At 60.3% G+C, this 20729-nt stretch overlaps 1 protein-coding gene across 3 annotated transcripts; it reads right to left on the reverse strand.

The window, feature by feature from the left end:
- Positions 1–821: 821 nt before the first annotated feature.
- Positions 822–20336, reverse strand: SYT2 (synaptotagmin 2). 3 transcript variants are annotated; one of them, XM_038162771.1, is made up of 9 exons: positions 20166–20336; positions 6289–6471; positions 5980–6149; positions 4549–4665; positions 4157–4324; positions 3839–4006; positions 3318–3435; positions 1674–1807; positions 832–1038 (listed from the first exon to the last, which is right to left on the reverse strand). In XM_038162771.1, the coding sequence occupies exons 2-9, from the start codon at positions 6452–6454 to the stop codon at positions 832–834; spliced, it is 1248 nt and encodes a 415-aa protein (XP_038018699.1). In that variant the 5' UTR covers positions 6455–6471; positions 20166–20336. The 3 variants fall into 3 exon arrangements, with proteins under 3 accessions (XP_038018702.1, XP_038018699.1, XP_038018700.1); XM_038162772.1 differs by lacking the exon at positions 20166–20336 and adding an exon at positions 7118–7246; XM_038162774.1 differs by lacking the exon at positions 20166–20336 and having other exon boundaries at positions 822–1038; positions 6289–6454.
- Positions 20337–20729: the final 393 nt, after the last annotated feature.

Here is a 20729-nt window from a genome sequence, read left to right on the forward strand (position 1 = left end):
TGAAAATCTGCCTCATGGAAGCATTTTGATCTATGGGATTCACCAAGCATGGTGGGACACAGATGCAAATCACCCAGCGCTGCCCCTCTGAGGACAAAACAGAGGTTGTGGTGCTGCTGGTGGTGGTGATCCCCACAGTGCTGCTGCTGGTGCATCCACATTTCACCCTGTGTCTCCTTGGAGCAACCCTCCCGAGGCTCCCTGTGCCCAGACTGGCCTCCACAGCTCCTGCTGCAACACTGAGGGCTTGGCACCCCACCACCACAGCAGGATCCATGGCCGCTGCAAGCCTCTCCTCAGAGAACCTAAACCTGGAGCTGGCCAGGGGCACTCAGCCTTCCTTGGGGAGGGCCAGGGGGAGGCACCTGGGTCTCTTCAGAGGGTCTTCTGCACCATTTTTCTGTCTCACTGCTGGTCATGCCCCAACCAAGCACAGTGGGTCTGGTCATCTCGCACCATCGGGCTCCAGTATCACCTCCATGCAAAGTTCCACGGTTCCCCACATGATCCCAAGGGCAGGATGGTGGCAGCAATGCTGCAGGCTGGTGACACAGCTGCTGGGGAAGGTCCCAGGTGTGCTGCTGGCTTTGCACTGGGAAAGGATGGCAAGCAGAGGCAATGGGATATGCAGCAGAAGGGAGCGATGCTGAAGAAAAAAAGAACCATCCATGTCTTTAACCTCTTCCCCTGGAAGCTATTGGGACTGCCTGGATACCCTTCCAGAGGCATCGAAGGGCATTTCAGCTTAAAACAGAACAAAAACCAAAAGGAAGGTTGCAGAACTGAGGTATCAGTAGCTCTGGGTGAGCTGTCCGCAGCCGGCAGAGCTGCCTATTTGTTCTTCCCGAGAGCTGCATCTACTTCTTCCTCTGGCTTCAGCGAGTGCCACTGGGCAATGGGCCGCCGCGGGTTGGCCAGCATGTCGGACCAGTGCCGCAGCTCCGTGCCGGTGGAGTTCAAGCCCGTGAAGATCTTGCCGATGGCCTCGTTCTTCCCCAGCTTGTCGTAGTCCAGCACTGTGATGACCACTTGCACTTTCTAAAGGAGGAAACATTTTTTAGAGGGGTGGAAAGGTGCGGTGGCCATGACAGCTCCATAGCCCCAGGGTGCCCCAGGGATACCCCAAGGATGAGCCCCACTGTAGTCCATTTTGGGGCAGGACCCCCTCCCTGCTTCCTTCATGTCCTTCTCTGAAGAGTGCAGAGCCCAGTGGGGGCCCAGCTCATCCTGAGCCGATTCACCTGGGAAAGGTCATCAAGGTGCGGCGTGCGGCTGGGCAAGAGCTGTGGGCTACTGGGCAGGGGCAAGGGGCACATGCAGGGACTTGCACAGGACATGGAGGGGCAGAAGGCAGTGGCCAAGAGTCCGAAATGCCCCCAGCACCGCCCTGTTGTGCTTAGGGCGAGCACTGTTGGATCAGGAGCAGAGGAAAGCCCTATTTCAGCCGTGATCTGGGTTGGGGTTCATCTCCCATGGGCGCTGCCCAGCCTCCCACCTCTGCCTCCACACCAGCTGCCCTCAGCATCAGCCCAGGCCCCAGATGAGACTGGAAGAATCTCCTGGGTAACCAGACCAGGAGCTCAGTAGGAGCAGCTCAGGCTGCTGGGAAGGCCGGGATGGGGGCTTAGGCAGCTTTGGAACATCTTCCATCCCAGGGGAGTCATCAGACAAACCTGTATCTGCTCAAAGGGGATCTCAAAGCTGAAGGACTCATTGAAGTAGGGGTTCAGGGTCTTCTTCTTGACAGTGGTCTTCTTCTTCTTCAATCTCTTGCCATTCTGCAGCAGGTGGATCTTCACGTAGGGATCTGGGGGTCAGGACAGGGCATTAGCCAGGGCTGAGGTGCCCTGGGGATACCACTAGGGATACCCCTGGGATACCTCCTGGTCCCAGGAGACATCTCAACCCAGGGTGAGGGAGAGACTGCCCTGAGTAAAGATGGTGTGAGGTTTGTGGATGGATGCCAAAGACAAAATGGTTGGGCTGGAGAAGATTTGTGGGAGCAACTGGCCAAGGGATGGAGCTCTTCTGCATTCAGCAGAGCTGGGGAAGGGTCTGGAGAGTCAGGAGAGTGAGGAGAGGCTGAAGGAGCTGGGGAGCCCAGCCTGGAAAAAGGAGGCTCAGGGGGACCTTCTCATTCTCCACAACTCCCTGACAGGAGGGGGCAGCTGGGGGGGGGTCGGGTTCTGCTCCCACGAAACAAGGGACAGGAAAAGAGGAAACAGCCTCAAGCTGAGACAGGGGAGATTCAGGTTGGACATCAGGAAGAATTTGTTTATGGAAAGGATGGTCAGGCATTGGAACTGCCCAGAGAGGTGGTGGAGTCCCCATCCTTGGAGCTGTCCAAGCAATGCCTGGACATGGCACTCAGTGCTCTGGTCTGGGTGACAAGGGGGGGCAGGGGGGGACCAGGCACAAGTTGAACTTGATGGTCCTGAAGATCTTTTCCAACTGTAATGATTCTGGGATTCTGTGCTGTGGGCCCCCTTGTAGGAAGGCAGGGGACAGTAGAGTGACACCTGGTGCTGGCCTGACCCCTGTTTCTGGAGCAGGAAAGTCCACAATAAAGCTGAATCCTTCCAGCCATGCAGGTACTGCTCTTGTCATGTGTAAAGCATGTCTAGAGAGAGCTGAGGACCCCTGGGCACAGAGCTCAGCCCCAGGATGGGGCTGGGAAGACACTTTAGCACAAAACATGCTGTCAACCAAGGTCCCTGGCCATGAGGTCAAGGAGGAGCAGGACCAGGAGCAAATGGCAGAGGAGCACTTTCACCACCCAGGTCCTGCAGCATCCTGGGGGACCAAATTCAAAGGGCGTCACCCTGATTTTCTAAGACTTTGCTAAGCCTTCTGATGTTTGCATTCTTGTAACAAACTTTCTCACACACAGTTCTGTAAACAACTTATGTTTTGCATTCTTTCATGGAGGAGGAGAGAATTGATGGACTCTTGGTCTGTCCAGTGTCATTGGAGAGGTGGCACTGTCACCCTCCAATCCACTGTCACTTTTGGAAAACTATAAATGTTGGAGTCAGAAAATAAAGGTCCCTCTTTTTTGTTCACCTGGAGAGCAGCAGTGTCCGTGTTGTCTTTTCGTGGTGTATTACGACAAAAGGGTCCTTCCCAAGAGTCAGGGATGCATCCCATGCCCATCTTCCCTCACCCCCCAGCCAGACCTTGGGCTGCCTCCAAGGCACGAGGAGGCAGGGGGGGTTTTCTCAAGCTCTGCCAGACAGGTGGCCCCAGAGTCGTTTCCCACAGAGGATGCTGAGAGCCCCCAGCAGGGCAGGGGTAGGCTGCCTCTGAGCAACACCCACCTGAGAGGCCCCCAACATCCATCTTCTTCAGGTTCTTGGCTTCCAGGATGCAGACAGTGAGCTTCCCAGCTGTGGGCACGTACCGGAGGGAGATGCAGATGTCTCCCAGCTTCTCTGGCTGCCAAGCAGAGCAAGGAGGGGAGATCAAAGCCTCGCCAGTGCCTGAGACTCCAGTGTTTGCACACAATCACACATGCAAGTTCCCCTAAACCCTGCTCAGTCCAGGCACAAGCTGGCACCCTGTGCACCAACACAAGAGTTTGATCACTGGGTCCAGGGCAAGCTAGGCCCAGCACACAGGATATTTTATAGTCTTGATTTTTTTTGTTGTAGGAACATTTTCACACAGAATAACAACGGGTCAGATCCCAGTAATGACTGCCAGGATGTTCATGGTACCCTGTTGGGACCCCACAGGGATTGGGACCCTGAGCTGTGGGATGGCCCTGAAAGCAGAGCTCACCCCATGGCCAGCCCCCATCCCAGGCCCCCAGCCAGGGGGTCTGCAGGCTGACTCTCACCTCCTCCTTCTCTCCACTCTGCAGGTCCCGCCACTCCTCGATGGGCTGGCCCAGGTCCACTGTGTTCATGGGCACCTTCACCTCACCGATGATGTCGTGCTTGGAGAAGCGATCAAAGTCGTAGATGGCCATCACCAGCGTCTTCCCACCCAGCTCCTGGTAGGGCACCTGCACAAAGGGACAACAACCAGGCTGCAAGGGGGACCCCGAGCCAGGACCACCTGCTCCTGGAAGGGAGAGTCAACACACGGGGCTGCTACAGCCAGGGGGATGGATGGAGTGGGAGACAAGGTCCTCGTTATGGATGCAGGGGCTCACCTTGAAGGTGAAGGTCTCATTGAAGGCAGGGTTGAGGGTCTTCTTCTGCACTTTGGTCTCATACTTTTTCTTCTTGTCAGGGAGCAGGAACACCTTGACATAGGGGTCTGAGGTGCCACCCATGTCCAAAGCTGGCAGTTCGGCAGCTTGGAGGATCCCCACTGTGAGCTGGAAAGGCAGAGGAGTCCTCAGTGAGACAGCCCAGCCATGCCCTGCAGCTGCCAAGGGCTCATCTCCAGTCCAACATGGGACAGGACTTCCTATAACACAGCACCCACCCAGCTCCTCCTTCCCCTCGTGTGCCTCCCAGGTCCAGCACTGAGACCTGTCCTCCTCTCAACTCCCCCCCTGGCAAACCCCACTCCTCAGCTGAGCCCCAGCCCCTCCATCACCTGATTTGCCTGGAAATCATAGTCCAGTGAGAACTGCAGCTTGCCCAGGTTCTCTGGCTCCTTCTCCTCTTCCTCACCTTCCCCCTCTGTCAGACCCGTCTCTGCGTCATCGTCATCCTGTTGTTCCTGCAATGGCAGCCGAGGTGTCCAGCTCAGCAGAATGGTCACAGCCCAGCAGCCCCAGCCCCACAGCTCTGGGGACCTCAGCACCCCAACACTCCTGGTGTCTCAACACCAGGTTCTCCCACCAGAGGGAGGGAGAGCCACGTGGTGGGCACATGAAGCACGGACAGAGCAGGCTGGGAGTGGCACTGGCTGTGCCACAGCCACGCAGCTCCCAGGGAGGCCCTGGTGCTGATCCAGCCAAAATGACAGGGGGGCTGCCAGGGGTGCCAGGACAAGGGATTGACTGCAGGGGAGGGAGGTTTGGTGCTTGCAGGTGGTGGGTCCTGTGCCCCCAGCCCATGCTTGGAGGAGCACTACAGCCAGAGCTAAGGGCTTATCAGGGCCATTTCCAGGCTTTGTAGGCTCAGAAATAGATTGTCCCCAGGAAATCCACCCCTCTTCCTGCCTCTCCAAGCACAGTCCATGGGGCAGGAGTCCCAGCTCTTTGCCCCCTCTTTGATGTGTCCCCAGTCCCCCATCCCACCCAGGAAGCAGAGGATGGAGAAGGAGGCTCATGGTGACACTTACATGGAGGGTGTCCCCGAGCAGAGAGGCAGCCAGGGCAGGACAGCGAGGGCACCGTGGGCAAAGAGAGACACGTTACACAGACACTGAAGAACCGTGGCAGGGTGGGGGATCAGGGCTTGTACCACCTGTGGAGCCCCAGAGGACCCAGCCCTCGCTCTACCGTGGGGAATACCACCTCCCACCTGCCCCCTCTACTGCTCCAGCCCTGTCTGCATGCCCATGGTGCCCACATGGCTCTGAAGAGCAGGAACAGATACCCAAATTCTCCCATCCCCTCCAAATGGCCATGAGCCAAGGCCATTGAAATGGCTGGAGTGGCCCCAAGCCTGTGGGTACCAAAGCCTGCCTTGGGCTGGCCACCAGGATGAGTTACCAGCACCTACCACTTCACCGCGGACGTTTTGGGGATCCCAGACTGCCCGGTGCTTTGGCCTGGTGGGCCTCCCCTCCCAGTTAAAGGCTCAGAGGAATGAGTCTGACCCAGAGGGAGGTGGGGTTAAATCAACATTTCCTGGCTCAGGTGAAGCTCTGGCAGGTCCAGGCTGGCTTGAGCCTGGTCCATCTGAGCCACCAGGCACTGGAAGAGGACAGTGCTGCTGTCTCAGGTCCTGGCTCCACTGTCCTATCCCAGGGCGCTGGTGGCTCCATCCCAATCTGCCGCCTGATCTGTGAGTGCCCTGACACAGTCCATAACTCAGCCAGAGGGGCTGTTGGCCAAGCAGCCCAGGAGGACATCACCTGGTTGCCTGACTTCATGTCCTTCATGTTCATGGCATTCTTCATGCCTTTGCCCTTCTCCTTCTTGTTCTTCTTCTTCTTGCAGCAGCACTTCTTGCAGATGCAGAAGCAACAGGTGAGGATGAGGAGTCCGGCCACGACTGCGATGGCGATGAGGGCCCAGGGTGGCACTGTGGGCAAAAGCCAGTGTCATGGTCAGCCCCGAAGCTCCCTCCCAGCCACCCAAAAACCTTGTAGCACAGGTTGTACTGGGACCAGTGTGGTGGGGAGGTCATCAGGAGGGTAACACCTGGGAAAGGAGCTACTCACAGGGGATCTTGTTGAGCTCATTCATGAACTTGTCCCTCAGCTTGGTGAACATGTCCTCCTTGCTCTCGCCCGGCCCCGCAGCCTCAGTGGAGTTCTCCATCGTGCTCATGGGCAGCGTGCTGGCCGTGGCCTCTGGGGCCATCATGGATGCTTGCTTGAACGTCATGGTGGGTCAGGGGCCCCCTGGAACACATCACCTCGCTGGTCACACAGTCCCTGCTGCTCCCTCTCCTCCCCAGTGTCCCCAGGACAGCACCTGCGTGGGCAGCAGGGCTGCACCAGGACACCTTGTCTTCTGCTAGAGGGGCACAGACCCAATGTCTGTGAGAGGTGACCTGGATCCCTCACAAGCAGTGGGAAGCCCAGCTGGCCCCTGCGTTTCCTGGTCCTTGACATCTCCAAAGACACGGGGAGCACCCGCCCTGCTTCAATGATGGTGCCAGCTCCGAGCCTCCTGGGGACAATGAGGACACTCCTGGGAGGAGATCACCTGTCAAGGCTCCTTGGGATGAGGGGAGGGGGTTTGCATCCCCAGGAGAGAAGAATGAGGTCAGCTGGGACAAATCCAGCCCTCCCATCTCCTCCTTTTCTCAGGCAGGGACCCCAGGCATGGGGCACCCACGGGGACCCGGCACGGGTGTGGCACCCTCAGGACTTGCTCCCAGCCCCAGGGTAGCTTCCAAGTCTGGGAGCAGCAGTAACACACTGCTCTTCTTCCAGCCCCCAGGGAGCTTTGGCAGGGCACATTTTGAGGATGGAAGGAAGCAGGGAAGAGCTGGCTCTACACAGTAGTGGCAGGTTCAGTGTGCAGGTCAATGGATCAGCTCACCTGTTACAGGTACCATGTCCTAGGTGCCACACCTCCCAACTCCACGGGGCTGCCCTAGCCAGCTCTGCTCCTCCATGGAGCCAGGGAAGGTGTTCAGGTCACAGCCAGGGCTGCAAAACAGCCAAACACACTCTGCACCCCCTCCCCAGCCCAGCTGCATCCGAGCACCCGCCAAGGATGGGGACAGCCATCGTCCTGTAAATGTGGCTTTGACTCCTGCAGGCAAACCTTGTACAAAGTACCCCACAACCCCAGCTCCAGCCCCAAAGTGCCTCCACAACCCCATCAGAAAGCGGCTTGCAAGAGAAGACCAAAGCAGGGAAGAATGCCAGGGAATGCACAGTGCCAGGGGGGTTAAGGAGAACACCAGGCTCTCCAGCAGGGGAAGCAGAGACTAGCAGGATCACAGATAACCCAGGAAGGAGTTTCTGGGGGCAGATGAGCTGTGGCTTGAATGCACCCCCTTCCTTGCATCTCTTCTTTCCTCCTCACCCTCAAGAAGCCTCTCAGCCAGAGCATTGTCTCGTGGGGCCAGGTGTTCCTCTACCTTTCCTGCAGAACTCGGAAAGGAGTGCTCTCACCTCAAAAAAGGCAGCCAGAGAGACTTGGGGGTGTTGCTGCCAGAAACTGACACTGCCATGTGTCTCCAGCCACCTTGCAGGTGAATCAAGCACTGAATTACCCAGAGTGTGGCTCCACCCCTGGACACCTTCCTCCTGCACCACTGCTCCTGGGAGAATGTGGTGTGGGGTCTGGGGGCCCCCCATGAGGCAGAGGCAGCTCTTCACACAACAAAATGTGATTAGTGACTCTCACCTAGACAAGATCCCTGCTGCAAGCCTGCAGCTTTGTCACCCTTGGCCACAGTCACCTTCCCACCCCACCCAGGGGCTGTCACAGCCACAAACACCAGCATCACCATCACCTAGCCCTGAAACCTGGCACTGGGGGGCTGGAGCAGGATGCTGGAGGTCCTCTACAACCTCCACATCCTTCTTGGGATTAACCAGGAGCTGCTGCATTTAACCCCTACCCAGCTGAGGGTTATTTGATCTTGAGGGCCTCGAAGGTTCCCCAAAGCTTCCAGCAGCTGAGGAGACCTGGATGTGTGTCTGGGTCTGTCCCCACCACTTGAGGGGTTTGTCCCCATCACTACCCATGTGCACCAGGGTGGGTGGGAGGAGAGCCAGGATTTGGAAACCAAAGGCTGCTGGAGGAAACTTCCAAGTGCTGGATCCTGCCCCCTTGGTCTGGGGCAGGGGTCCTGGCTCTGCCCTGCACCCAGGGACAAACGATGTGGGGTCCAGGCCACTGACACTCTGCAAGCTCCCCAGAAAACAGGAGGTGGGGGACCCCAGGGCTGCACCCCACCACAACACACCCCAAGGCGCCCGCTCTGCACCCAAACCAGCCACACAAGGCGGGCAGCACCCGGAGTGGGCACCTGGCTGAGCCGCCCCTCCTCCCAGTCCTCGGGCACTCAGCCCAGCACCGCCGGGGGCAGGAGAGCCCCGCTGCGCTCCAGGACGCGATGACCTCGGTGCTGCTGTGTAAACGTGCACAGCGCATGTAAATGCTCTTGCACGGTGTGTGTGTGAATGCTCATGCCCGGGTGTGTGCCCGTGGCCGTGCACAGCTGCGAGCACACCTGCCCGGGGCTGTGTGTGAGTGCCCGGGCTGTGTGTGAGTGCACATCCAGGCTGTGTGTGAGTGCACATCCAGGGCTGTGTGTGTGTGCCAGGGCTGTGTGTGAGTGCCCGGGGCTGTGTGTGAGTGCCCGGGCTGTGTGTGAGTGCACATCCAGGCTGTGTGTGAGTGCACATCCAGGCTGTGTGTGAGTGCACATCCAGGGCTGTGTGTGAGTGCCCGGGGCTGTGTGTGAGTGCCCGGGCTGTGTGTGAGTGCCCGGCGATGTGTGTGAGTGCACATCCAGGCTGTGTGTGAGTGCACATCCAGGCTGTGTCTGTGTGCCAGGGCTGTGTGTGAGTGCCCGGGCTGTGTGTGAGTGCACATCCAGGCAGTGTGTGAGTGCCCGGGCTGTGTGTGAGTGCACATCCAGGCAGTGTGTGCCCGGGCTGTCCCCGGGGCCGTGCACACCTGCCAGGGCGGTGTCGCTTGTCCGCTCGGGCAGGCCCGCGTGGCAGTGCCAGCACCCAGCCGTGGTGTGCGTGTCCCCGGCCGTGCGAGGCAGCGCCCGCAGCCCGTGCAAGGCTCGCACACACCCGCACAGCCCCGATTGCCGGGGGGCTGTGGAGCAGAGATGCAGCACAGACACTTATCCAGGGAACTGCTGCTTCGGGGGCTGCTGGGGGAACTCTGCGGGGCTGCCCGGAGCTGCGGGCTGCAGGCAGCATCAGGCCTCGCTAGAGGGGTTGCTTTTGAACTGGGCAACCTGACTGGCGTCACTAATTGCTTGCTCCCTTGTGGGGCTCACCGGGCGCTGGCAGAGCTGAAGCCGGGGGAAACTGAGGCTCGAGAGGCGCCTGCGGGGAGCCAACCAGTGGAGACCCTTGCTGCTCCCCCTCCAGCTGAGCGCCCTAGAGCCCCTGCCGTGGGGGCGGGGGGCTGATCCTGCCCCCCGGGCGAGAGGACCAGGCTCTGATCTGCCACCTGCATGGGCAGGGCAGGGCAGTGCCGTGGGGGCAGCCGGGGAGGGATGGGATGCTGGGAGGGCAGGGAGTGGGGCAGTCTGTGGGGCACGGAGAGCAAGCAGTGGGGCAGTGTGATCTTGCGAATGTCCCTTCACCTCCAGGACCCAGTCCCCACTGTGCCTCACCGGGTGTCGCCGGGCACATCCCGTGTCCCCAGCAGCCCAACCTCTCAGCTGTGGGGGCAGAGCTGCTCCAGCCCGGGGCGCAGATTCTCAGTGGGTGGGGGCCCGTCCCAGCCGTCTGTCCCAGTCCCAGCCCCTTCCCCCGGCAGCGGGCGGGGGCCGTGCGGGCACGGCTGCGGCACTGCATTGCAGTCCTGCTCCGGCTCCGCTGCCGGCTTTTTTTTTTTTTTTTTTTTTTTTATTCCTTTTGCAATTTTTTCCCCTCCTCTTTGCAAGTTGCGGCAGCCGCTGGCGAGGAGCCGAGCAGCGGCCGGCGGTGCGGGTGGGAAGGGAGCTCGGCCCCCCTCAATCCCCACCGCACCCCCAAACCCCGCTGGGCTGCCCCCGCCGAGGACTCGCTGCCGTTCTTCAAGTTTCCTCTTTATTCCTGCCTGGTTTGGAGTTGTTCCCCGTCAACCCCCACTGCTCCCGTCATCCCCCCTCCCCTCCGAGATCGCAGGTTATGGACATAAAGAAAATACGAGGGTTATAATTAACCATGTCTATCAGTGCTTGGCCGAAGAACAAGTGTGGGTTAAGGCATCATGAATAAATTATGGCTAGGAAGGGACCCTTGCTGCCTTGCTGATCCCTGGGGATCCCCCAGCCCCTTCGTGGGGTGCAGCACCCATCAGGGGAGGTTGATGGGAATGGTCGGACCCACTGCATTCCTCCTCCCACCAAAAAAAAACCACAAAAAACTCCCAGGAGCTCCCCATGGAGCAGGACAGGCTTCACCTCGGCAGCTGCTGCAGAGACCCCACAGCAGTGGCAGCGGGTGGGGAGGGTGGCACATCACCCATGCACCTCCATTACACTGCCCCCACGGTGTGGGGTCCCCACAGCCCCCCAGCTGCCACCTCTGCCCCCACAGGGCTTTATCTAGCTCCGTATTGCTCCAGCCCCCCAGTGCGTAACCCTGAATCCCACCAAACCCATCACCCTCACAGTGCATTTCTCCCCTAATGCACCCCCCTGCAGCCCCAGTGCCTCATCCTGCACCCCTCAGTGCAGCACCCCAAATCCACCACTGCAGCACCCCCAGAGGACATCCCATATCCTGTGCCTGCAGCACTTCCCAGACCACCTAACCTATCACCCCAGCCCCACTTCGTGCATGCACCTGCATGCTGCACCACCCTCAGAGCCCCTAAAACCCTTCTGCACCCCACTGTGTTACCCTGTACCCCTCAGGCAGTGTCCCCCAGCTGCAGACATCTGGCCTAGGAGCCCCAGGGGCGGTATCCAGCGAGTTCCCTCCAGGCTCAGCCCCCAAACTGGCCCCAGGTGTCCGTCCCCCCTCCCCCCAGTGAAGCTGATACTGAACCCCGAGAAACTGCACTGAGCTCCAAACCAGCCCTTCCTGGTGTAAACCTCCCCGGCTCCATTGCTGGTTTTAGGGAGCAGAGGGGGTGGGGGTGTCCCCCTCCCTCGCACACATTCCATTTGCTGCATTCCGTTTGCCAAGGCAACACCCCAAGGTTTGGTGGGATGCAAATCCCAGGCTGGAGCCAGCGATCCCATCCCCATCCATCCCCAGGGCATCCCCTGTGTACAGAAAAGCAGTTTAGACACTGAAAAATCCCCTGGCTGAGCCCTTCATCCCTCCTCCTCCTCCTCCTCCATCAAAGGCTCCATCCCAGAGACCACCCCCGCTACACTGCTGCAGCACCTGGCACAAAAAAGGGGATTTGGGGTTTCTCCAGAGCTGGTCCCATCATGGGCATCCCCTGTCCCAGCAGCAGCTCCCTGTCTGGGTGGGATGGGGAAGGATGGAGGGGGAGATTCATTGCCTGGGGGGCTTTGAGGACTTCTCATCAGCCAGGGTGCTCTGCAAGGACCAGACCTGGAATGAGAATTTTGGGATGCACAGAAGGATGGGGATGTCCCTGGACGTGGCAGCTCAGTCCCCATCAGGGTGAGGGCTTTTGGGGAACCCAGCTGCTCCTCTGCAGGGGCAGAAGGAACCTCCCCTGCACCAGCAGGAACTTCTCCCCTCCAGGAAGGTGAAGGCCACGGGGATGATGGAGAGCAGGAACAGCAGCAAATGAAGATTAATGAGGCTGAGGCAGCAATTAGCAGCAGCCGGCGCTGACCGAGCAGGGGCTGGGTGTGGGCGGGCGGGCCGGGGGAGGGGGGTCCCAGCTCCGGCCCCCCCGGGCCGAGGGATGAAGGGAGAGGGAGACCCCAACCTGGGGGGGCTCGTTAGCAAACGAAGGGCAGCTGCCAGCGTGGGCCCAGAGGGATGAGTTCTTGCTCCTTTAGGGGATAGCAGAGCCAGGTCTGAGCTGTCCTGCTGGGACAGGGAAGTGGGAACCCCCCCAAGACCTCCACGAACAAGGAGCTGACCCCAAAACTGCGCTGCCGTGTGCCAGGGCTTGGGCTTGGATGATCATGAATGAAAATCCCGAGCCAGTTCCAAGGTAAGACCTCTCCCACCCTGATGCCAGCAGGAAGCCTGGGCCCTAGAGAGCCTGCACAGCCCTGCAGTGCAGCCCGGGGGCAAGCAGAGATTACAGAGTACAGCTGAGATACTTGGCAGTGCCCCATCTGGCTTTTGATGCCAACAGGAGTTTTGCTTCTGGGGTCAAGGGCTGGAGGGGGAGAGCCCATCTCTGCCGGAGCCACTGGCACAAAGCCTGGGCATCCCCCGGCCGGGCCAGCGGCCCTGGCTCCCCAGCGCTCCCATCGGCCCGGAGTGGGACACGGAAGGGACACGCTGGGCCGGAGTTTCAGCTCACAGCGGTGAGACAGAGACTCTAATTAAGGCAAAGACATGACTTGGCTTCTAATGGTCATTTAATTAACCGAAAATTCCTTGCAAGGGATGTGTGAAGGCAACAGACCAAAGGATCAGGGAGGAGGGGGGGGATGGGGCGCTGGGTGGGGAGATGCTGTAGGACCCTGCTGCAAAAGGACTCTGCAACAGCCCAGCAAGCCGTGGAATCTCATCCCTGCTCCCCTTCCCCAGCAAAACACTACAGCAGCTGCATCAGCAGTGCTAGAGCAGACCCTCAGCACCCAGCATGGTGGAGCAGCTCCCAGGGCTTGGGGAGCACTTTCCCCCAGGATCCCCCCACATTCCCACCCTGATCCACTGTGCTGAGGGCAAGGGAAGTCTCTGCTCCCTCAGCTCCACATTTTTCAGGGGAGGGTGTTCCTACAGCTGAGGGATGTGATGGGGTGAGGATACTGTAGTAGCATGTGGCAGCACAGGACCCGAGCTGCTGAGACATCACCCTCTCAGGGACACGTGTTCCTGTCCCCAAACCCACGCAGGAGCAGGTGCTGCCGGCCAGACAACCCCACTCTCCAAGGGAAACTGAGGCACAGCATGGGAAGCAGCATCCTGGGAGAGGAAATCCCTGAGCAGGGCTGAAGCTCAGCATTCCCCCAGCTCTGAGTGGGCCAGTGACAGCCACCAGACCTCACCGGGACCCCCGCACTGCTCCCCATCCTGCAGGCTCCAGCAGCATCTCTGGATGGGACCAGAGCTGCCCAGCACCCTCCTCCCAGCAGGACACACTCCACTCATGGCCTCATCACCCACCAGCTCCCTAATTAAAATTAACAACTTGCTGGGGTTCAGCAGCCCCAGCCGCAGGCTCTTCCCCAGGGATGAGTAACCCGAGGAGGGCACCACACTGCCCAGCTGGGGACAAGCTCCTGCCTCACTGCCCCATAACTGGAATCTGACCTCCTCATCATGGAGCCCCTGGCCTCAAGGAAGAAAACAGCCTCTGGCTCATGAAGGGGAGCTTGTAAAATAAAAAATTTAGAACTGATAGTGGTTTCACAGCCAGTGCTTGCCTATGAGAGAGGATCTGTGTTACTCACAGCAAACCCAAGTGAGGTCTAGCAGTAAATGCAGCCTTAAGGCAGCTTTTGTCCATCATCTGGGTTCCAGATTGATGGCTTCTGGTGTTCCCAAGCCAAACCATCAGCTTCTGCTGCCAGAAGTCTCCTACTGGATGGACACGTAAAGGTCAATGGGGGGAAGGGATCATCCCACCCTGCCCTGTTCGCTCCTCCTGCAAAGCACCCCCCAGCCAACAGCTATTGGGGAGCTTCACAGCTGTGGCAGGGCCCCCCAGAGGATTGTGACTCGGGGAGATGGCAGGTTCGTCCCTACCCAGGGACACCTCCCTGCATAGGGACCACTGTTGGCACCCACCAGTGCCAGGGTGCCCAGTGAGGCAGTTCAGGGATTTTCTGTGCCTTTGCCTCTAAAATCAGAGCAGCAATGAGGAGAAATGGGGGACGAGGGCAGTGACAGCCCACGATGCCAGCACCTACATCAGAGGAGAGAAGGACCCACTGCTGGGCGCTCAGAGCCCTGCCTGGCACCCAGAGGTGCTGATTCCCCAAAGCCCACTTTTTCTAGAGGGATCAGGCCCTGGCTCTGGTTTGCAGCTGCCCCAGGAAGGGCAGGAGGGGGCTGAGCTGGGACTGGTGCCAGGGCTCCTGCAGGAGCCGGGGCAGGCACTGCCACAGCCACTGCCACCTGAAATTTGGGTGCCAACAGCAAAGGGACTGATGAGCACGTTGTCCCCCTCTCCACTGTGGCTCTCTGCTGCCCACTGTCTCCCATCAGTGCTGCACTGCTCTCTCGTCCCACAGGAATGCTGCAGAGGCTGCAGGCACCATTCACCACCAGCACTTCCTTCAGAGGGTTTTGGCTCACGCCATGTGCCACCATGGCACAGGCAGGAAAGGCAGCTGGGGATGCTGGACACCACATCCTGAGCTGTGGGGACAAAGCTGTTGCCAAGGACAGCAGGGCACATGGAACATTCCACACGGCACTGCCCACTGCCACAGCAAACCACCAGGCTCACCCCAACCCCAGGTAGCACACTCAGCACACAGACCCATGAATGGCCAAAGAAGCCTCCCAAAAAAAAGGTTTCAGCTGCGGCCAGAGCCCGGCCCGCTCCCCAGCACCGTGACGCCATGGCAGCAGCATCTCGCTCCGAAGGCAACACGAGAGCAGCTAAATAGGGCACCAGATGGTGATGGGCTGAGCTGCCCTGGCACTTTGAAGCCACCACACAGCCAAGAGTTCCAGGTTCTGCCCTCCCGGGTGGGCATCATGCTGCTGGCACCACAGCCACACTCCCGGCCGTGGCCCCGTGCCACGCTGCTGGCTCCAGATCAGCATGGGAGGAGAGACAAGGAGCCAGGTCACCTCCTGGGGAAGAGCCAGGAGCGGCTCCAGGAGCAAGGCGAGACACGGTGGATCGATCCCAGACAGGAGCAGGGAGTGCACACCCCATGCTGCTCCCCAGCTCAGAGTGTGGGCTGAACAAGCAGGCACAAGCCATGAGGGGCCATTTCCAGGGGGAGGCTCCAGGGAGATCTCCACAGCTCCCAGCCAAGCATGAGGTCTTGATGGGCTGGTTTAGAATCCAGAAAATCATCTCCCATCCCTGGGGAGCTCCCAGCAATGCTCATCCCCCTCCTCTCTGTCAGCCTGGGCTCAGTCCCCCGGGACTGGATGCCTGTGGGAGCAATGCTGGTGCTGCTTGCCCAGCTCCAAGGCACAGAGAGCCCAGAGACAGAGTAGAGCTCTGTGTCCCCAGGCCTTCTGACCTTGTAGCATTTGGGGTGGCAAAGGGAATGGAGGAAGCTCAATGATGGGATCAGGAAGGACACAGCACCACAGCAGCCCAGGGGATTTTGTTGTGGCACAAAGCCCCACCAAGGCCAGGACACAGGACTGACTTCCATGAATAAACCTTGCGCAGATGGAGAAATGTCACTGGGAGAGCTGGGAGCACAGCTGGGGTGATGAGCACAGCCCCTGAACACCACAGGGGGGTCGTCTGTCCCTGCCCAGCCCCTCTGAAGTGCATCCTGTGTGACTCCAAGTGTTTTGTCAGCACAAGCACAACAGCACACACTTTCAGGGCTGCACAGAGGAGCTGCTCCGCCAGTGCGTCCTGGAAAAGGTTGTTGCTCCCCTGGAAAAACCTGAAGAGCCCAGATGCAAACCCTGGTTTCTGAACTGGTGTTGGTGGTCACCATCCCTTCCAAGGGTCCCCCATGGCCAGGCCCACTGCACCAGAAGGTCTCTGCTAGGCTCTCCTGCGGCACAGAGCAGTGGCTGAGCTGGCACAGCCCCGCGCAGCTCACTGCAGCACCAGGCAGGGGCTGTGCCAGGCTGCTGGCAGTGGTGCCACCATGCTGCATGGGCAGAGTGGGCACAAGCCAACGCCCCCCTCCCAGGCACTAACCCAGCTCTGCCAGGCCTCAGCTCCAGAGAAAACCCTGGGACTCCCCTGGGAACAGAGCAAGACAGCAACAGAGCCCAAAGGGAGCTTGTAAATCCATGCATGGCTCTGAAATTTGGGGTTGTTTTCTTCCTTGAATCCTCTGCTCGAGGCCAGTGGGAGCTGTAGTGCCACTTGGGGTTCCCCAGAACCAGCAGGCCTGAGTCCCAGCACGTCCCCAGGGACATCCTGTGTCCTGCAGGAGAGGGTAGGAGGCATCTCCCTGGGATGATGCTGAGAAGTTCGGAGGCTGATCCCACCTCCATGGAGTTTTGGTGGAACTGCTGTGGTGTGAGGCACCACATGAGGCTCACAGGAGTCAGGGATGCTTCATCCCAAGCCAGCACTGCCAGAATGTCAGCTACCAGATCATCTCTGCTGATCCCAAACCAGCCTGGCACACAGGCATGTCACTGTCTGCTGCTCACAGACACTCCCAGTGCCCATGGCTTCAGCCTGGCCCCAGAGCAGCTCCCCAGGTCCCTGGCAGCAGTCCCCCCAGATCAGCCCAGACTCAGGGCTTGGACTACCCCATCGCATCCCACAGCACCTCATGCCACAAGCACCCACTTTGCTCCTGGTCTCCCCATATCCCCAGGGATGCACAAGCCCAGAGTCCACATCTGCTGCACCCTGCAGGGCTGGGAAAAGCTGAGGAGCATAAGACACCCCAGATTAATTAAACCACACCAGCTTTCCTTAAGATGCACAAGGGGAAGGACAGCCTGTCAGTGCCAGAAGTACTTTCCAGGCCAGTGGGGCCACAGCCAGCGGGGATGGGTTTGGTGCAACAGCCAGACAACTTCCAGTGTGGTAGAGTGAGATGTGGCTCCAGACGGCAGGAATTTGGCACAGCCCAGCACTGCCACATGTACTGCCAGAGCTGGCTGCAGTCACCCCTCCCAAACCACCAGCAGCAGCAGAACCACCCTGGGGGAACAGGGAGCTCTGCCAGACTCTGACTGGTGACCAGCAGCTAAATTCAGGGACAACACAATTCCTACTCTAAACACCAGATCTGATGAAACATCATAAATTCCAGCACACAGGAAGCAATGGAGCAGGTGGTCCCACTGGGATGAGGCAGCCCCCAAACTCAGCAGGAGACACCAGGATCCCACACCCCAGGGCTGACAGCAATGGGCCAGCACCATCCCCAGCAGCAGGATTACACCAATGTGGAGCATTCGGATTCCAGACGCACGCTGCCTAATTTACGATTTAATTAATAAATGGGGAATTATGCCAAGTTTATCCAATACTTTTGGATGCGTGATGTTATCAAAATCCCATTACTGATGAAGGAAGGCATGAAGAGCAAAATTAGCTTTGGCATCTGAAACAGTTCAGTCAATGCGATAACACAATTATTAGGGCTAATAATCAAAGAGTGCTTTGGGGAGTGCAGGCTCAGGCAGGAGCTGAGCTGAGGGCATGAGCTGAGGAAGAGCTGGGGGCTCGTCCAGGAGGGAAAGGCCAACCGCAGCCAAGGGCAAAAGCATTCTGCCGATTGCACTTCCCGGAGGCTCCAGATAACTGGCACAGGGAAGGTGCTAGTGGCCACCAGGCTGAGGAGAAGCATGGCCAGGCACAGTGCCAAGCTGCACTGCCAGGAGTGGGGAATTAAAAAATACAGGATTTAAAACCAGTGGGCAATCGGTCCCATCTGTATACTGGGCATTGATCCTGCTGGAAGACACCACGGCTGCCAGCTCGCAGCTCTCTGCGCAGCCCGGGGAAGGAGAAATTCCAGTCGTAATGAGGAGCCGCAGTCATCCGGCTCCAGAGCTGGGACTTTGCCAAAACCATGGTGAACTGGAGGAAGGACCTGCGGGGGACTGGGAGTCCTGGCTCACTTCAGTGGCCTCTAGCTCCAGCCCAGTGACCATCCCTAGGGCTTATGGAGCAGGAGGCAACTCCCATGGGAGCAGTGAGCAGCAAATGCCACAGCGTCTGTGTTTGGAAATCCTTTGCCATGGATATATAATATATATCCATGTACATTATATATAGGGTCTATATGACAGTATCTCTATGTCCGCCCTCCTCTGGGACCGTGGGTGCTGAGGGCAGTGGGGTGCAGAGCCAGCACGCAGTGCCACCGGTGCCGCTCAGCGCCGCTGCCACCGCCGGGCTCACAGGCAGCGAGGGACGCGTCCTCGCCCTGCAGAATCGGGGGCACCAGGGCTTCAGGCTGGCTCCCGGCAAGCTGGGCGGGGGTGCTCACCAGGGGAGGCTAGGCGAGGTGCCAGGGGATCAGGCAAGGTCAGACCCATCCCTGCACTGCACCCATAAGCAAGGAGGAGACATGACATCACTCCAAGAGGCATTTGGGTTTGGGGGCACTGGGGTGCTTTGCTGGGTTGTGCTGTTCTCGAGCAGCACAGGTGACTCCTGCTGCCACTGCTGGCCTCAATGACCTTGGGTATATCACCTCCCCCTTGATGTCTCACACTCCACCTGCACACAGACCACCGCAAACCGCACTCTCTCCCCCCCAAACCCTGCGGCCAAAAGCACCCGCACGCAGCGCAGCGAGGGCGAAGAGCCCCGGGGATGCCCCAGGGGTGCCCCGGGGGTCCGGCAGCCCCGGCAGCGTGCGGCCGAGGCACCGTGCTTGCGAGCAATAATGCAGCAGGCTGGAGACTCCTGCCGGTGGCTGCGCGGCCGCTCGGTGCGTGCAGGAGTAACACCGCTGCAGCAGCAGCTCGCATACCAGCCAGCCTGCGCTCAGGACTGAAGTTTTGCTGCAGCAGAGGAGCAGGCGGGGAGTCCAGCAGCGCCCTGCAGCTCCACAGCGCAAGAGGCTGTGCTGTCGGACACTCTGCAGTGGGTGACACCCCGCAGCACCCCGGCCGCTCTCTCAGAGGACAGAAGAGCGCTGCGCCAAGGAGCGCCCGTGCAGAGAGAAACACAGAGGCACTGATACAGTTGGAGACCACGAAGTAATGGGTGACACAGACTTGCCACAGACTTGACACAGACCCCCCCCTCTCCGTGCCACAGTCACCTTGCAACGCTGCCTGTCCCCTGCGCAATTTGCAGAGCTCCTTTGGGATCACTCTTTAAAACTAGGCTGAGGGGAGCCACGATGTGCTGAGCACAGCAAGGGCTGCGGCACCCCAGTGTGACATCCCCGGCGCCGGACCGAACCCCCCAGCACAGCTGCACCCTGACGGCACCCAGACAGGGTAAGGAGTGCTGGAGGATCCCGGAGATGGTGCAGCCACGGCGGGGGAATCCAGACGGAGGGTCTGTCTGGAGCTGGCTCCTGGCCAGGCCGCTACGAAGAAGCCATCAGTGCAGCGGGGCTTGTAGCAGCCCACGCTGGGGCCACGCCGCTCCCCGCGTTCCCAGCACCAGGGTGGGTTCCCCGCAATGCTGCGGGAACAGCCCCGCGCCCCTGCCGCTCCCGGGGCCAGCACCCCAAGGGCACCCATTGTCGGGCATCCGCAGGGATGAGGAGCTGGAGCATCCCGCAGCGCCCAGAGGGCACCTTTGACCCGGCGGCACCGCGCGGCATCCTCGGGGTGGCCCCGCATTCCCAGGGGGTCTCGCGCTTTCGAGAGGGTCCCCACGCCCCTGGGTGCTCCCCGCCAGCTCTGCAGCCTCCTGCACCACTCGCCGCCCCCCTCTCCATCCCTCCAGGCTCCGTCCCCAGCCGCCTTCTGGGCGCAGCCCCCCACGGGCAGCCTGCGGGCGTTGGGCAGCTCTGGGACCCGTGTCCCGGGATGGGTTCCCGGGAAAAGCCCAGGTCCCTGCCCTGCTGCGGGCACCGGGACACGGCGAGATGCACTACGCGGTGCCCGCGGCGAATACTCCATCCCACCCCACGGGGGACGACAGCACCTCGGGTGGCGGCGCCGGGACGGGCTCGGCGAGACCTCGGGCAGCCCCGTCCCGCAGAGTCGGAGCCGCTGCGGCACCGGGGGAAACTTCGGCGGGAGTGCGGGCGAGCGCTTACCGGCCGGGGCGGCGGGCGGGAGCGGTGCGGTCCGTGCGGTCCGTGCGGTGCGAGCAGCGCTCGGCGCGGGGCGGGCGGGAGGGGAGCGCTCGGTGCGGTCGGTGCCGGGCGGGCGGCGGGACCTGCGCGGCGCTGCGGCAGCCCCGGCCCCTCCGGGCTCGCGTGCGGCGGCTCCGCGAGACTCCTCCCGCCACCGGGAGGCCCCGCCCGTGGCCCCGCCCGCGCACCTCGGCCCGCTCGACTCCCCCGGGGCGCGCACCGGGCTCGTGCGGGAGAGGCACCGCCCGCGGGCGTCCGGGAACCGGCACCGGGCATCCCCCATCGGGCCACCTCATACCTGTCACCGGACACCCCGTGGGGTCACGTCACACTGGGCACCGGGCACAGGGAAACCCCCACTGGGGTCACCTCACACCGGGCACTTCACATCAGCACCGAGCACAGGCACGGGACACAGGCATCCCGCGTAGGGGTCACCTCACACGCAGCACTGGCACCTGGCACGGACACCAGGGACTGCCATCAGGCATCTCATACCGGGCGCTGATACTGGGCACCAGCACC

Source organism: Motacilla alba, chromosome 26 (genome assembly GCF_015832195.1).
Source record: "Motacilla alba alba isolate MOTALB_02 chromosome 26, Motacilla_alba_V1.0_pri, whole genome shotgun sequence".
NCBI lineage: Eukaryota > Metazoa > Chordata > Aves > Passeriformes > Motacillidae > Motacilla > Motacilla alba.

What these genes read in the sequence shown, in the direction of transcription:
- SYT2 (XM_038162774.1), bottom strand. Translation starts at nt 6,454, where the DNA reads ATGACGTTCAAGCAAGCATCCATGATGGCCCCAGAGGCCACGGCCAGC. An exon ending in AGAGTGGAGAGAAGGAGGAG is followed by an intron (nt 3,436 to 3,838) that starts GTGAGAGTCAGC and finishes TCTGCTTGGCAG; the next exon opens with CCAGAGAAGCTGGGAGACAT. An exon ending in TCCCCTTTGAGCAGATACAG is followed by an intron (nt 1,039 to 1,673) that starts GTTTGTCTGATG and finishes TTCCTCCTTTAG; the next exon opens with AAAGTGCAAGTGGTCATCAC.